This window comes from Tursiops truncatus, chromosome 3 (assembly GCF_011762595.2).
Source record: "Tursiops truncatus isolate mTurTru1 chromosome 3, mTurTru1.mat.Y, whole genome shotgun sequence".
Classification (NCBI taxonomy): Eukaryota; Metazoa; Chordata; class Mammalia; order Artiodactyla; family Delphinidae; genus Tursiops; species Tursiops truncatus.
In genome coordinates, this window is record NC_047036.1 from 29,391,224 (window position 1) to 29,407,020 (window position 15,797).

General features: G+C 37.3%; 1 protein-coding gene across 6 annotated transcripts in view; it reads right to left on the bottom strand.

Annotated features, from left to right (window-relative positions):
• Nucleotides 1–249: 249 nt before the first annotated feature.
• LMBRD2 (LMBR1 domain containing 2) overlaps nt 250–15,797 on the bottom strand; it is a 55,091-nt gene continuing 39,543 nt past the window's right edge. For 5 of the 6 annotated variants that reach the window (XM_019930153.3, XM_019930150.3, XM_073802055.1 and 2 more), the window contains 3 exons: nt 11,249–11,354; nt 6,744–6,873; nt 250–5,808 (listed from right to left, as the gene is read on the bottom strand). In XM_019930153.3, the coding sequence (XP_019785712.1) occupies nt 5,748–5,808; nt 6,744–6,873; nt 11,249–11,354 (297 nt within the window). In that variant the 3' untranslated portion in view covers nt 250–5,747. The remainder of the gene's footprint in view (nt 5,809–6,743; nt 6,874–11,248; nt 11,355–15,797) is intronic. The other variant, XM_019930152.3, reaches the window with a different exon arrangement.

Below are 15,797 nucleotides of genomic sequence, written 5' to 3' on the forward strand. Positions count from 1 at the left end.
TCATTTGTACTATTTTTCTAGATTCCACGTATATGCATTAATATATGATATTTGTTTTATAACAATTATTTATTTTAATTATAAACACAAGATAAAGTAATGTGGAACCTACAGTATTTAATTATTTACCTTAAAACATTTCTTTTGTGATACCTGTTAATAAATTTGTAAGGAACAAAACATGCCTTAGTCTACTAAAAAGAGTTTAATCTCAAAGGTGGTATGAAGTAAAACACATAATCAGCAAAATTTTTAGTAACTTGTAGAAATGTACTTTATTTCATGCAAAGCTACATAATTTCCTATATTTTAACAGCTAATCAAATAAACATTTCAAAAAATTCATTACATCGCAATAAATTAAAATACTACAAAGCAATTCCAAGTCCATGAGTTTGTCAAAACCAAACTAAGAGAACATTATGCATAGATAAGGCCAAAGATGCTAACTTACTTATAGGTAGCACTTTGCAGGTTTGTTCAAATACATATTTAGTGAGAATCTGCAGAGAAAAATAGTTACATCTACAACCCATTAGTCAGAAAGGAAAACATCTGCCATTACATACCAGGTAGTAGTAGCTGATTAAAGATAAATTGGCATCATGCACCAAAAATGAACATAATGTACATTTTGAAAATTATGATCAGATGCACATTTGAAAGACTTATCTTCTATTTCACCTAATCCACTGAATTAGATAAATAACAAGTACTTTATTAATGCAACACAGAAATTAGGCATTTGGTATACTTTGCTTGGGTACTGGTATACATAAAAAGATACTGAAGAGAGATGTAGGAGTATTTCAAACTCATACTGGACTACTGAACTTTAGAGTATTGCCCTAAGGAAATAGGTTCTGGGCAGAACTTATTTGAGAAAGATTTTTAAACTACTTAAAAGCAATACTACAATTAGTTACTTACAAAAACATTTTATAAAAATTAAATATCAGAAGGTAACAACATCAATATTAGAGCTCTTTTTTCAATGCTATAATTTATAAACATATATATGAGATTACAGTAATTTAAAAGACAGGTCCACATGTTCTCTATCTTCTAAATGAGAAAAATCCTTCAAGTTGTGTTCAAAATATGGACAAAACAAATCCATTGGATTGCTTTAAAAAAAAAAAAAAGTCTCTCCCCTACAATTTGGTGTACTAAGTAGGGAAGATGCTAGCCAGCATTCTTTTGAGAAATACAGCTCTAAGTGATTAGGTTGATAAGATTTATGTCAATAATAACTCAAAATGGTGTTGTACAGTCAGATGAACAAATTATGACTTTATTCTCCCTATGTCTGCCACAGTAAACCATTCTTTCTACCCTTTTGCACTAAGTACAGTAAAAATCTCCTTTTGCAAAATAATGTGAGATCAGGATAATCACAAAAGAAAAGATTTTCACAGGAAAAAAGGTTAATTCACACCAGGAAGTGTGTTAAAAACAAAAGTCTTTTAGGATATCTATAAGAAGAGGAACATGCCAATATTCTTGCTTTATTAACAAATTTAAAATTGTGATCAACCTCGATGGACAAATCTTTTGAAAGTGAAAATAAAATGTTAGGAAAACCAGGCTGAACATGAAAGGAATTAGGGGTGAGGGTATGTTCCCATTGCAATGGGACTGGGGATGGGGCAGGACTAGTGGCTGCTCTGATGGTGGAGACGGTTCACAGGACCTGGTCTCCAGGAGTTAGTACAGGGGATAACACTGCCTAGTCTTCCAGGTCTCTGAGCAGGAAAAAAGTCACTGAGTTGGAAAGAAGTACCCCACACAAAGGGAATTCACAATTCAGAAGGCTTCCTGTAACCTTCTCATATTGTTCCAACCTCTCTTTAATGAAAACTTTGACAATGATGTATATTATTTACGAACTCCTTTTCATAAAAAGAGGCCTCAAGGTTCTTAATGTTTTGGGTTTGTTTGCTTGTTTCGTTTTTAACAATTACTGGTTTTGGAAGTCTAATTTTATGCTAAAACATTTACACTGAGAATAATTCATTTTACTGAAGTGCCTTACTTAGTGGCGAAAAAGACAACACACTGAGCTAGCATCCATCACATTTACATTCAGATGTTGCTTAGTTGTCTAGCAAAATCTGTTTCACTACTTTAAGTGCAATACTGCTATTCAAGTAGTGGGATCTGTAGTAAGAACCTTCTGAGTGCACTGATCATCAAAAACAACTGTACACAAAGAACAAACGGAAAAAAAATCTGTCAGCACATTAGAAGTCATACTATACAGAGAGGCTTCAGATAGGAAGGAAGGTATAAAAGGAATGAAGGGAAGAAGGAAGAAAAGAAATGAAAGATAAAACTCTAAATTCATTTACTTCTCAACATTTAGAATTTAATACAATACAATCCATTGTATTTTGGAGATTCAAGTATGTTAAGAGTTTTCAGGGACATGTTTTGCCTCTTAGTGCAAATATATTTATCCTTGTGATTTTTCAGGCATTGCCCACACAAATCACAAGTATAAAACTCACATTACTGAACAGTGTGAATTATAATTATGGAGAGTTTATTTTTCCTTTAAAATAGTAATCAACACAAAAATCAAGAACATTCTCTAAATCTACTAAAGGTATAAAAAAATGAGGTTTGCTATTGTACATCAATGAATCCCTTCATTGATATTCTAAAATATACTTAAAAAACACTCACACTGACTTTCCTATCCACATTTAAGTTCATTTGGGCACACAACCAGCATAAATTTAAGAACTGATAATCTAATCAAATAGTAGTGTCCAAATCCAAATCAACTGGCAGCATTTTTTTTAAGAAAGTTTCGATTGTCAAACTCTCTGATCTATTCTTTATAAATGAAAAACCCTTGAATGTTCTGATTTAGCCCTTACCACTCTTGTGAAATGAGGGCCTCTTGCGTGATGAAATTATTCCAAAGCCCCTGCGTTCATTTGGTAAGAGAACAAATTCTAATAATTAGGTTTATTTTAATAATGATTTTTACAAAAATGCTCTATTGATAATAAGAAATTATTGATGTAGTAATAACAAAAGTTAATTAGCAACTTATAGATTCATGAAATTAATAGATTATTAATTGTTATTTTCTGCAATGGTTATTTTGAACTACTGGCTTAGAATATCCTTACCTAACATTATTTAGAAAAATAATTTAGAAAATTTAACCAGATATCAACTATTATGTAAGAAACACCTCAAAAGGTAATTGCCAGAAGTAATTCTTCAAGAAATGTACTTTGCATGTAGTGTTATGAATTTAGTAGTAACGTTTTGCAGTAGATATCATTATATTTTAATAAGCTTCTCAAAACAGAAAACTTTTGTTCTTATTACAGTTTTTTACAAGGTGGCTTAATGAACATTAACTCATTTCCCCAGCAATGAACTCTTAGTCCTCAGGGGTTAAATCATTACCTTCTAAACACAAATTTACCTAGCTAGGTAACCTTCCTATATGATCATATTTGAAATCCTGTAAGATAAATTCTGCTTAAAAAGTTGAATACTCTGGATCACTTAAACAACCAAAAATTATTTTGGAAATAACTCAAAAGTTATTATAATCATAAAAAATTTAACAATAAAATAAAGTAGTACATTCCTTTACTTATTTCTATCAATATATCTTAGGGTATTATAAGTTATAAAAGTAACTGGATCATTTCTTCTCTTTTTCTGCTTCTATTTCTACAATAGCATCTGAGTTTCATGATAAAACCTGATGAGAAACAACATTATACTTAAGGAAAATATTCCAAAGTAAACCCAAAGACTGAAAAATAAAACAATATTATTTTCAAAGGATTTTGATTAATTATTCCCAAAAGAGCTTTTGCTCTGGGAACTTGTAAGCTTCTCTGTAATAATAAGAAACTGGACCCCTTCCTGGGGTGATCCTTTTCCCATCCACTATTTTCAAATAACAAAACCAGCACAGCTAACAACTTATTCTGTCTTTTTAAACGCCACCACATAAACATCAACTCAATACCCTCACAATAGCTTTGTGAGGTAGATCAGTAGGTAAATAGCAAGAGTCCTCTTCATTTTGAAAATGAAGAAATTGAGGCACTGAATGGTTACATGATTTGCCCAAGGTTTCAATGGTCAATCATGAAATTTCAAACAGTGTTAAATTATCTCTGCTCCTGGCCTACTGCTCTCTAACCATGCTTCACAATAAAAGGCTGTGTGTGTGTGTTCTTAAATAAGCAGTCTATATAATCTTCGATTGAGAGTAAAATCTATCCATTGATATTTTAAAAGGGATCAAATCTCAAAGTTCATAAAAATCAGATAATTAGGATGATACACTATTCCTCTCAGTATCTGCATAAAACTGTGGCTTTTAAAAAATTTAAATGATAACATTACGAAAAGAGGAAAATAAAACATTTAAATATGATTCAGGGAAAAACTACCCTCAAGAAACATATAATCAAATTTGACTATATAATTCATCTTCAAACTGGGCCACTACTAAAAGTTACGCGGGATAATAGGTGTTAAACTAAGACAGCCATGGGCAAGCTCAAGTACAGTCACCACTGGGTGAATCCAAGGTATGGATTCTCAGAGTTGCAAATATTTCAGGGACATAACTCTCTGCAAACATGTTGTGCTCAACTATAGTCACTGTGAAATAAAACACTGATGATTTAAAATATAATACCTAACTTTGGCTTAAACACAAAGTTTAAAAAATTCAATTTTAAATAATAACATGTTTAACCAACAAGTTACTACACATCTCCATTCTCAACTAGTTTTCTGTTTTCTATAAATCATAATTTAACTGTTAGTAATAACAGTAAATGGATTGACTTTTTACCTTTGAATAACCAGATATTGTTTTACAAAAGGAATAAACAGGCAACTTTCAAAAGCAGAGAATTTTGTGGGACTCTTTGGTTATTAAAACCCCCCACTATTTACCATTAATAATTACGATTCTCCTTAAATGGAATAATCAACTCAAATCAATATGCTAAATGTCAAAGGTGAACACCTCTCTCTGAAATGAAAATTTTACAAAACAATACCAAAAGCATAAGACAATTTCCAGTTACCACCAAAGACTGAAAGAATACATCACCTGATTATAGTACACATGCTGAAGATACAAACAGTATCAGTTGAAGGATAATCTTAATTATACATGCAAAAACCTAACTAATTTGCATACAGTATTGAAAAAGAGCTTTCTACATTCAGTTATGTCTGGTAAGTAAGCCGTGTTTTAAGACATGGGTTTTGTAAATATGGTTGTTATTGAGGTGTCCATCTCTTTGAGAAATAAAGGATCAACATACTCTTTAGAAACAGAAAATATGTAACTCACAATAATAAAACTGTATAATATTATTCAGTTACAACTATGGCTTCCTTGGACCTTTGAAACAACTTTCCTGAAAAAAATTTATCTGAAACAAACTGAACTACATGTTTTCAACATATACTGATCTTAATCATGAATTAAATCCTTCCACTGTAACTGTACTTCTAAGGCAGACACTTCAGGAATGGTATGTAACAAACCTTATTAGAAAAGATGATACTCTATTCAATGAACAATAAACTATTATTACTAAGATCCCATTAATTTTTAGTGCCTTTTTTATCCTGACACTTTTCACTAAGAGTTCAGTGTAAATTCTAGGGCATACAGATGTTCATAAAGACTGAACTTATGTGTTGATCTTGGTTAGTTATTCCATATATTCTTACAGATTTTAAACATCATCAAATATTCGGCTGCGAGACATTGAGAGGTATCGTCCACCAGGCTGATACCTGAAAGGTGGATAAAGAAATGATCCAAGGCATCAAAAATAAAGAAGGAGAGAAAAACAAGGACACATTAAAAGGAAGTGGCTACATAATTTGTAAGAACTGTAAAATCTATTCAGTAGCTGAAATCAGGAACTTAGCCAAGAATGTTATCCCAAAGGGATTTACCTAATTATAAATCAACCAATGACGGTTTTAGAGCCTATGACATATGACACATATGGCGGGGTGAGAGATGTAAAAAGAAAGGAGTGGGGAAATGTAAAATACATCATGGAACTTAACAGATTTAATAACTAGATTGTTGAATATAAATAGAATATTCTTTTTGCTATTTATAGGCAATACTATAGCAAATATCTTCATGCATATGATGATTTGCTTTTGTTTAATTATTTCTACATAGTATAGTAGCCTAAAGCACAGACTCTGTAGCCAGAGTCCTGGGGTTTAAATGCCTGACTTTGTCATTTACAAGCCGTGTGATCCTGGGTAAGTTATTGAGCCTCTCTGGATGCAAATTCAATTGGACTGACAACCATAAAATACAATTACTGTTGTTAAAGTGCTTAGAATAGTGTGCCACCCAGTTACACCTATGTAAACTATTGCAAAATATGATACATTTCATAAACGGGATTGTCAGAAATAGGCATATAAATATTGTTAAGATTCTACCAAATGATTTCAATTCTTTTTGTTATTTATCATACTACTAGTAGTAGTTTGCGAAGATACTAATTTCAATCACCACCACTAGATGCTATAATTTTTTAAATACAGAAGCATTAGAAGGTGTTAAAAGGTTTCAAAGGTTGCTTAATATGCTTTTTATTAGTAGTAAAGATGAATACTTTCCTTATGTTTATCTCATCAAGTCAGAATGTTATTAAAATTTCAGAGGAATGCTGGAGCCAAAATGATAAGCTGGAACTTACCTTCCTGATTCAGATTCAAGAGGATCATCAGTGAATGTTTCTGCATTAAAATCCAAAGGTTCTGCATCTTGGAGGAGTTCTATTCGGTCCCTTTCAGTCCTATTATTAGCCCTGGTATATTTGGATGCTGCTGCAAAAGAAGAAAAAAATGTCCACTTTCTATTGTTTTTATGGGTCACAGTCTATGGACTCATGGAAAGAAAAGTCAAGTTTATAAAGGATGTGAATTTTGATTGTAAAGACAATATTAAGAAAAGATAACTATGTAGTTATCTTAAAATTAGATTAAAATGATTAATAGTATGATAGAAAATAACAAGGAAAAGTTCTCCCTTGTATGTAGTCTAAGCTCAGAAGCAGCTATAGCGCAAAGGCTCAATATGAATCAGAATTAGTATTTAACTATGGTATCATAACAGTGAAATTGTTCATAATCAAATTAAGTTTCAGCTGGTTGCACACTGAATACAGGGGGTGCTACATCTCACTTCTCGGCTAGGATTTTAAGGTGTAATCAACTCAAACTCTTCAAAAAGGCCTGAGTCTTTTTCCCATGAAGCAATAGTTTAGGGCAGTAATGTCCAACAGAAATAAATTCCAAGCCCCGTATTTACTTTTTACTAGTAGATACATTAAAAAAGTAAAAAGAAATAGGTGAAATTAATCTTAATATATTTAATTTAACTCAGTATATACAAAATATTATCATTTCAATATGGGGCACCAGCTACACTGCAAATGCTCAACAGCCATATGTGGCTAATGGTTACCACCCTGGTCAGCACAGATCTAGAGAACTAATCCCTTCTCTACGTGAATGGGGTTTACTTCATAAACAACCTAAATTTTCACAATGTTATTTTGAGCAGCTCAACAGCTTCAAACAAACTATAATATAGGTTTTTTTGAAAATCTAAGGCAAGCCAATTCTCTCATATTTTTGTCATCTTGGACTCTGCCCTTTACCGTTTCTCTCATTCATTCAGCAAATATTGGTTGCCTACCACATGCCAGTTTCTAACTCATCATCCTAAGGCTTTGTGTTTCCTCTTCTCTTAACCATTCTCCATACTCCCAGATCTCTGCATTCTGTTAACTCCAAATCCATGATAAACTTCCAAATCTCTTTGTAGAATCCTCCCTCTATTTTCTAGCTTTAACTGAAACTTTAGTTTCCTCCTATTTCTTCTATGCTAAATCTCATCCAAACACATCCTTTCTTCTTTATCTCCAGGGTCATCTCAAGGGTGCTTATTTCATGCCCTCATTTTTTTTTTTTTTTTTTTTTTAGTTTCTGCTTCACAACAAAATGAATCAGTTATATATACACACATGTTCCCATATCCCTCCCGCTTGCTCCCTCCCTCCCACCCCCCCCATCCCACCCCTCCAGGCGGTCACAAAGCACCGAGCTGATCTCCCCGTGCCATGCGGCTGCCCCCCACCAGCCATCCACCCCACACTTGGTAGTGCACATATGTCCATGCCTCTCTCCTGCTTTGTCACAGCCCACCCCTCCCCCTCCCCATATCCTAAAGTCCATTCTCCAGTAAGTCTGTGTCTTTATTCCTGCTCTACCCCTAGGTTCTTCATGACATCTTTTCTTTCCCAAATTCCACATACACGTGTCAGCACACGGTATCTGTCTCTCTCCCTCTGACCTACTTCACTCTGCATGACAGACTCCAGGTCTATCCACGTCACTACAAACAGCTCAATTTCGTTTCTTTTCATAGCTGAGTAATATTCCATTGTATATATGTGCCACATCTTCTTTATCCATTCATCCGATGATGGACACTTAGGTTGTTTCCATCTCCGGGCTATTGTAAATAGAGCTGCAATGCTACACTGCAGACTACAAAACAAATATACAAAGGAAGAAAGATCTCAACAGAGTGATAATTATGTGAATTAGGTGTCACTATAAGTGTCCATCATCGGATGAATGGATAAAGAAGATGTGGCACATATATACAATGGAATATTACTCAGCCATAAAAAGAAACGAAATTGAGCTATTTGTAATGAGGTGGATAGACCTAGAGTCTGTCATACAGAGTGAAGTAAGTCAGAAAGAGCAAGACAAATACCGTATGCTAACACATATATATGGAATTTAAGAAAAAAAAATGTCATGAAGAACCTAGAGGCAAGACAGGAACAAAGACACAGAACCACTAGAGAAAGGACCTGAGGATATGGGGAGGGGGAAGGGTAAGCTGTGACAAAGCGAGAGAGAGGCATGGACATATACACACCACCAAAAGCAAGGTAGACAGCTAGTGGGAAGCAGCCGCACAGCACAGGGAGATCAGCTCGGTGCCCTGTGACCGCCTGGAGGGGTGGGACAGGGAGGGCGGGAGGGAGGGAGATGCAAGAGGGAAGAGACATGGGAACATGTGTACATGTATGGCTGATTCACTTTTGTTATGGAGCAGAAACCAACACACCATTGTAAAGCAATTATAGTCCAATAAAGATGTTAAAAAAAAAAAAAAAAGAGTGGAGATCTATAAAGAACAGACTTGTGGTTGCCGAGGCAGGGAGGGAGGGATGGGCTGGGAGTTTGGGGTTAGCAGATGCAAACTATTATATATAGAATGGATAAACAACAAGGTTCTACTGTGTAGCACAGGGAACTACATTCAATATGCTGTGAGAAACCATAATGGAAAAGAATATAAAAAAGAACGTATATATATATGTATAGCTGAATCACTTTGCTGTACAGCAGAAATTAACACAGCCTTGTAAATCAACCATATTTCAATTAAAAAAAAACAAACAACTAGTGGGTATCTGTGAAAACTGTAAACCAGGGTGACTGAGGATATACGTTCATAAAATAGAATATACTACAGATATGGTTGTCTTTGTTCAATTCTACAAGTCTCCACTGAGCAGGTACCGTATGCCAGGCTTTGGGCTGGGCTCTAGTGATACCACAGTGAGCAAAACCAGGTATGGTCCCTGTTCTAACGGAACTTAACAATCTAGTGAGGGAGATGAACCATGATCAAATAATGACACAAATGTAAAATGGTAACTCTGATGTGTGTTTAAGAGGAGTGTAACCTGTTAGTAACCATGACGGTGATCTGGCCTAGTCAGAGAGGTCTGGGGAAGGTTCTCTGAGGAAGCTCTGGGGGTGAGATCTGCAAGGTGAGCAGGAGCTAATGCGGTGAAGAAGGGGAGGAAGAGCATTTCAGGCAGAGAAACAGCACAGCAGAAGGAATGGTGTTTGCTTGAGTGAGCAGAAGGCAAGGTGTGCTCGGAGCAGAGAGGGCCGGGGGAGCATGGGGAGAGATCCAGCCTCACATGCGGAAGGGCTTTCCATAAGAATGAAAAGTCATTGTACAGTTTTAAGCAGAGAAGTGATATGATCAGATTTATTGGTATAGAAGAGCATTCTAGTTTCCCTTGGGTGAATGAACAGATTTGAGAGGGAAATAAGAATGAGTGCAGAGGGAGCCCTCATCATTTTTTGACTGCATTACTAAAACAGACACTAAACTGGTTTCTGTCTCACTTCCCTGGAAATCATGCTTTATACAGATGTCAAATTCATCTTCCTAAACCAAAAATCTGAGCATGTTTCTTTCCATATTGAAATCTTATCTTTGGCATAAAATCTAAACTTCTAAGCATGATAATACCTGTTTCCCAACTATCTCTGCAGCCTTGCCTCTCATCAGCCTTCTACTTTAGGCTCTAGTCATAGAGAAAAGCCTACATTTCCCCAAAGGTTCTCTCATGTCACTCATTCTTCCTTCTGCCTAAAACCCCTTCACCTGGCTAAGTACTACTTATTCCTAAACAGTACTTCTTTATAACAGAAATCTGTTCCCAATAAAGAATTCTTTTCCATCCCCTGAGCTGAGTTCTCTCAGCATCAGGCATGCACCCTTACACTCTCTCAGCATCCCTGCATCTCCCCCAAAGACAAACAACCTCTGCCTTCTACTCAGTGCTGGATCCTGGGAATTCGCATTCCCAGAAGCAGATGGCAGGGTCAAGGATGTGGGGAGGTTTCCTAACCCAACCGACTGACCAATGTCTTCTGCCTGATATCAGTCCCTCACTAAATTATAGGCAAACCGAGGATGGAAGTTATCTTCTTTGTATTCCTGTATTCCTGGGAAAGTACCTGATATATATGGGTCAATCAGTAACTTATTATAAAAATGACTGAACAGCCTGAAAAACATCTAGGTAAACAGAAATCAGTACCTGCCTACAATGTGCCTGGGATAAGTACTATTATTTAGGTAGTGTAATTACAACTAATCACTTGATGTCCCAGATGTCTCCTTCTCCTACCAGAATGTGTATTTGAGTTTCTCCTTCCTCTCATACACTGAGGGATGAAAAAAGTAAAGTCACTGCAGAACCACATTTATAGTTCTCTAAAGGCATTTCTGGATGGGTAACTAATCCTCACTCTCTATGCAAGCAAGCATAAGAAAAAAATTTCTTAGAAAACTAGACAATAAACTACTTACATCGGTTGGTACTAATATCTGAGAAGTTTGACTCTTTTGGGTCAATATGAACATTTCTGTTTCTAGTGGAATCTTCTCTACTGTGTCCATAACGTTCTTTCCATTCCTAGGAAAGAAAAACAAATGATTATATAACACAAGAACACACAGTCAGAAAATAATTCATCAGTGATAACAGATTTAGATTACATATGCAGAGTAATATAATCTAATTCTTTTTCATCAGGAATTCATCAGATAATCAGTATAATTAGCACAGTGCCTTTAGAAATCATAGATAGGGAGAGGGGGGAAGATGGCGGAAGAGTAAGACGCAGAGATCACCTTCCTCCCCACAGATACATCAGAAATACATCTACATGTGGAACAACTCCTACAGAACACCTACTGAAGGCTGGCAGAAGACCTCAGACCTCCCCAAAGGCAAGAAACTCCCCAAGTACCTGGGTAGGGCAAAAAAAAAAAAGAATAAACAGAGACAAAAGAATAGGGACGGGACCTGCACCAGTGGGAGGGAGCTGTGAAGGAGGAAAGGTTTCCACACACTAGGAAGCCCCTTGGCGGGCGGAGACTGCGGGTGGCGGAGCGGGGGAGCTTCGAGGCTGAGGAGGACAGCACAGCAACAGGGGTGCGGAGGGCAAAGCTCAGAGATTCCCGCACAGAGGATCGGTGCCGACCGGCACTCACCAGCCCGAGAGGCTTGTCTGCTCACCCGCCGGGGCGGGCGGGGCTGGGAGCTGAGGTTTGGGCTTTGGTCAGAGCGCTGGGAGAGGACTGGGGTTGGCGGCGTGAACACAGCCTGCAGGGGGTTAGTGCGCCACAGCTAGCCGGGAGGTAGTCCGGGGAAAAGTCTGGACCTGCCGAAGAGGCAAGAGACTTTTTCCTCCCTCTTTGTTTCCTGGTGCGTGAGGAGAGGGGATTAAGAGCGCTGCTTAAAGGAGCTCCAGAGATGGGCGCGAGCCGCAGCAAAAAGCGTGGACCCCAGAGACGGGCATGAGACGCTAAGGCTGCTGCTGCCGCCACCAAGAAGCCTGTGTGCGAGCACAGGTCACTATCCACACCTCCCTTCCGGGGAGCCTGTGCAGCCCGCCACTGCCAGGGTCCCGGGATCCAGGGTCAACTCCCCCGAGAGAATGCACGGCGTGCCTCAGGCTGGTGCAATGTCACGCTGGCCTCTGCCGCCGCAGGCTTGCCCCGCACTCCGTACCCCTCCCTCTCCCTGGCCTGAGTGAGCCAGAGCCCCCGAGTCAGCTGCTCCTTTAACCCCGTCCTGTCTGAGCGAAGAACAGACGCCCTCCAGCGACCTACACGCAGAGGCGGGGCCAAATCCAAAGCTGAACCCTGGGAGCTGTGAGAACAAAGAAGAAAAAGGGCCAGCAGCCTCAGGAGCAGCGGATTAAATCTCCACAATCAACCTGATGTACCCTGCATCTGTGGAATACATGAACAGACAATGAATCATCCCAAATTGAGGAGGTGGACTTTGAGAGCAAGATTTATTATTTTTTCCCCTTTTCCTCTTTTTGTGAGTATGTGTATGCTTCTGTGTGAGATTTTGACTGTATAGCTTTGCTTTCACCATTTGTCCTAGGGTTCTATACGTCCGTTTTTTTTCTGACTTTAAAAAATTTTTTTTCTTAATAATTTTTTTATTTTCATAACTTTATTTTATTTTACCTTACTTTATTTTATTTTATTTTATCCTCTTTCTTTCTTTCTTTCTACTTTTTCTCCCTTTTATTCTGAGCCGTGTGGATGAAAGGCTCTTGGTGCTGCAGCCAGGAGTCAGTGCTGTGCCTCTGTGGTGGGAGAGCCAACTTCAGGACACTGGTCCACAAGAGACCTCCCAGCTGCATGTAATATCAAACAGTGAAAATCTCCGAGAGAGCTCCATCTCAACACCAACAGCCAGCTTCACTCAACGACCAGCAAGCTACCAGAGCTGGACACCCTATGCCAAACAACTAACAAGACAGGAACACAAACCCACCCATTAGCAGAGAGGCTGCCTAAATCATAAGTCCACAGACACCCCAAAACACACCACCAGACATGGACCTGCCCACCAGAAAGACAAGATCCAGCCTCATCCACCAGAACACACGCACTAGTCCCCTCCACCAGGAAGCCTACACAACCCACTGAACCAACCTTAGCCACTGGGGACAGACACCAAAAACAACGGTAACTACGAACCTGCAGCCTGCAAAAAGGAGACCCCAAACACAGTAAGATAAGCAAAATGAGAAGACAGAAAAACACACAGCAGATGAAGGAGCAAGATAAAAACCCACCAGACCTAACAAATGAAGAGGAAATAGGCAGACTACCTGAAAAAGAATTCAGAATAATGATAGTAAACATGATCCAAAATCTTGGAAATAGAATAGAGAAAATGCAAGAAACATTTAACAAGGACCTAGAAGAACTAAAGATGAAACAAACAACGATGAACAACACAATAAATGAAATTAAAAATACTCTAGAAGGGATCAATAGCAGAATAACTGAGGCAGAAGAACAGATAAGTGACCTGGAAGATAAAATAGTGGAAATAACTACTGCAGAGCAGAATAAACAAAAAAGAATGAAAAGAACTGAAGACAGTCTCAGAGACCTCTGGGACAACAGTAAATGCACCAACATTCGAATCATAGGGGTTCCAGAAGAAGAACAGAAAAAGAAAGGGACTGAGAAAATATTTGAAGAGATTATAGTTGAAAACTTCCCTAATATGGGAAAGGAAATAGTTAATCAAGTCCAGGAAGCACACAGAGTCCCATACAGCGTAAATCCAAGGAGAAACACGCCAAGACACATATTAATCAAACTGTCAAAAGTTAAATACAAAGAAAACATATTAAAAGCAGCAAGGGAGTAACAACAAATAACACACAAGGGAATCCTCATAAGGTTAACAGCTGATCTTTCAGCAGAAACTGCAAGCCAGAAGGGACTGGCAGGACATATTTAAAGTGATGAAGGAGAAAAACCTACAACCAAGATTACCCTACCCAGCAAGGATCTCATTCAGATTAGATGGAGAAATTAAAACCTTTACAGACAAGCAAAAGCTGAGAGTTCAGCACCACCAAACCAGCTTTACAACAAGGGCTAAAGGACCTTCTCTAGGCAAGAAACACAAGAGAAGGAGAAGACCTACAATAATAAACCCAAAACAATTAAGAAAATGGGAATAGGAACATACATATCGATAATTACCTTAAATGTGAATGGATTAAATCCTCCCACCAAAAGACACAGACTGGCTGAATGGATACGAAAACAAGACCCTTACATATGCTGTCTAAAAGAGACCCACTTCAGACCTAGAGACACATACAGACTGAAAGTGAGGGGATGGAAAAAGATATTCCATGCAAATGGAAACCAAAAGAAAGCTGGAGTAGCAATACTCATATCAGACAAAATAGACTTTAAAATAAAGACTATTAGAAGAGACAAAGAAGGACACTATATAATGATCAAGGGATCGATCCAAGAAGAAGATATAACAATTGTAAAGATTTATGCACCTAACATAGGAGCACCTCAATACATAAGGCAAATACTAACAGCCACAATAGGGGAAATCGACAGTAACACATTCATAGTAGGGGACTTTAACACCTGACTTTCACCAATGGACTGATCATCCAAAATGAAAATAAATAAAGAAACACAAGCTTTAAATGATACATTAAACAAGATGGACGTAATTGATATTTATAGGACATTCCATCCAAAAACGACAGAATACACATTTTTCTCAAGTGCTCATTGAACATTCTCCACGATATATCATATCTTGGGTCACAAATCAAGCCTTGGTAAATTTAAGAAAATTGAAATTGTATCAAGTATCTTCTCCAACCACAACGCTATGAGACTAGATATCAGTTACAGGAAAAGATCTGAAAAAATACAAACACATGGAGGCTAAACAATACACTACTAAATAACGAAGTGATCACTGAAGAAATCAAAGAGGAAATCAAAAAATACCCAGAAAAAAATGACAGTGGAGACACGACGACCCAAAACCTATGGGATGCAGCAAAAGCAGTTCTAAGAGGGAAGTTTATAGCATTACAATCCTACCTTAAGAAACAGGAAACATCTCGAATAAACAACCTAACCTTGCACCTAAAACAATTAGAGAAAGAAGAACAAAAAATCCCCAAAGTTAGCAGAAGGAAAGAAATCATAAAGATCAGATCAGAAATAAATGAAAAAGAAATGAAGGAAACGATAGCAAATCTCAATAAAGCTAAAAGCTGGTTCTTTGAGAAGATAAACAAAATTGATAAACCATTAACCAGACTCATCAAGAAAAAAAGGGAGAAGACTCAAATCAATAGAATTAGTAATGAAAAAGGAGAAGTAACAACTGACACTGCAGAAATACAAAAGATCATGAGAGATTACTACAAGCAACTCTATGCCAATAAAATGGACAACCTGGAAGAAATGGACACATTTTTAGAAATGCACAACCTGCCAAGACTGAATCAGGAAGAAATAGAAAATATGAACAGACTGATCAGAA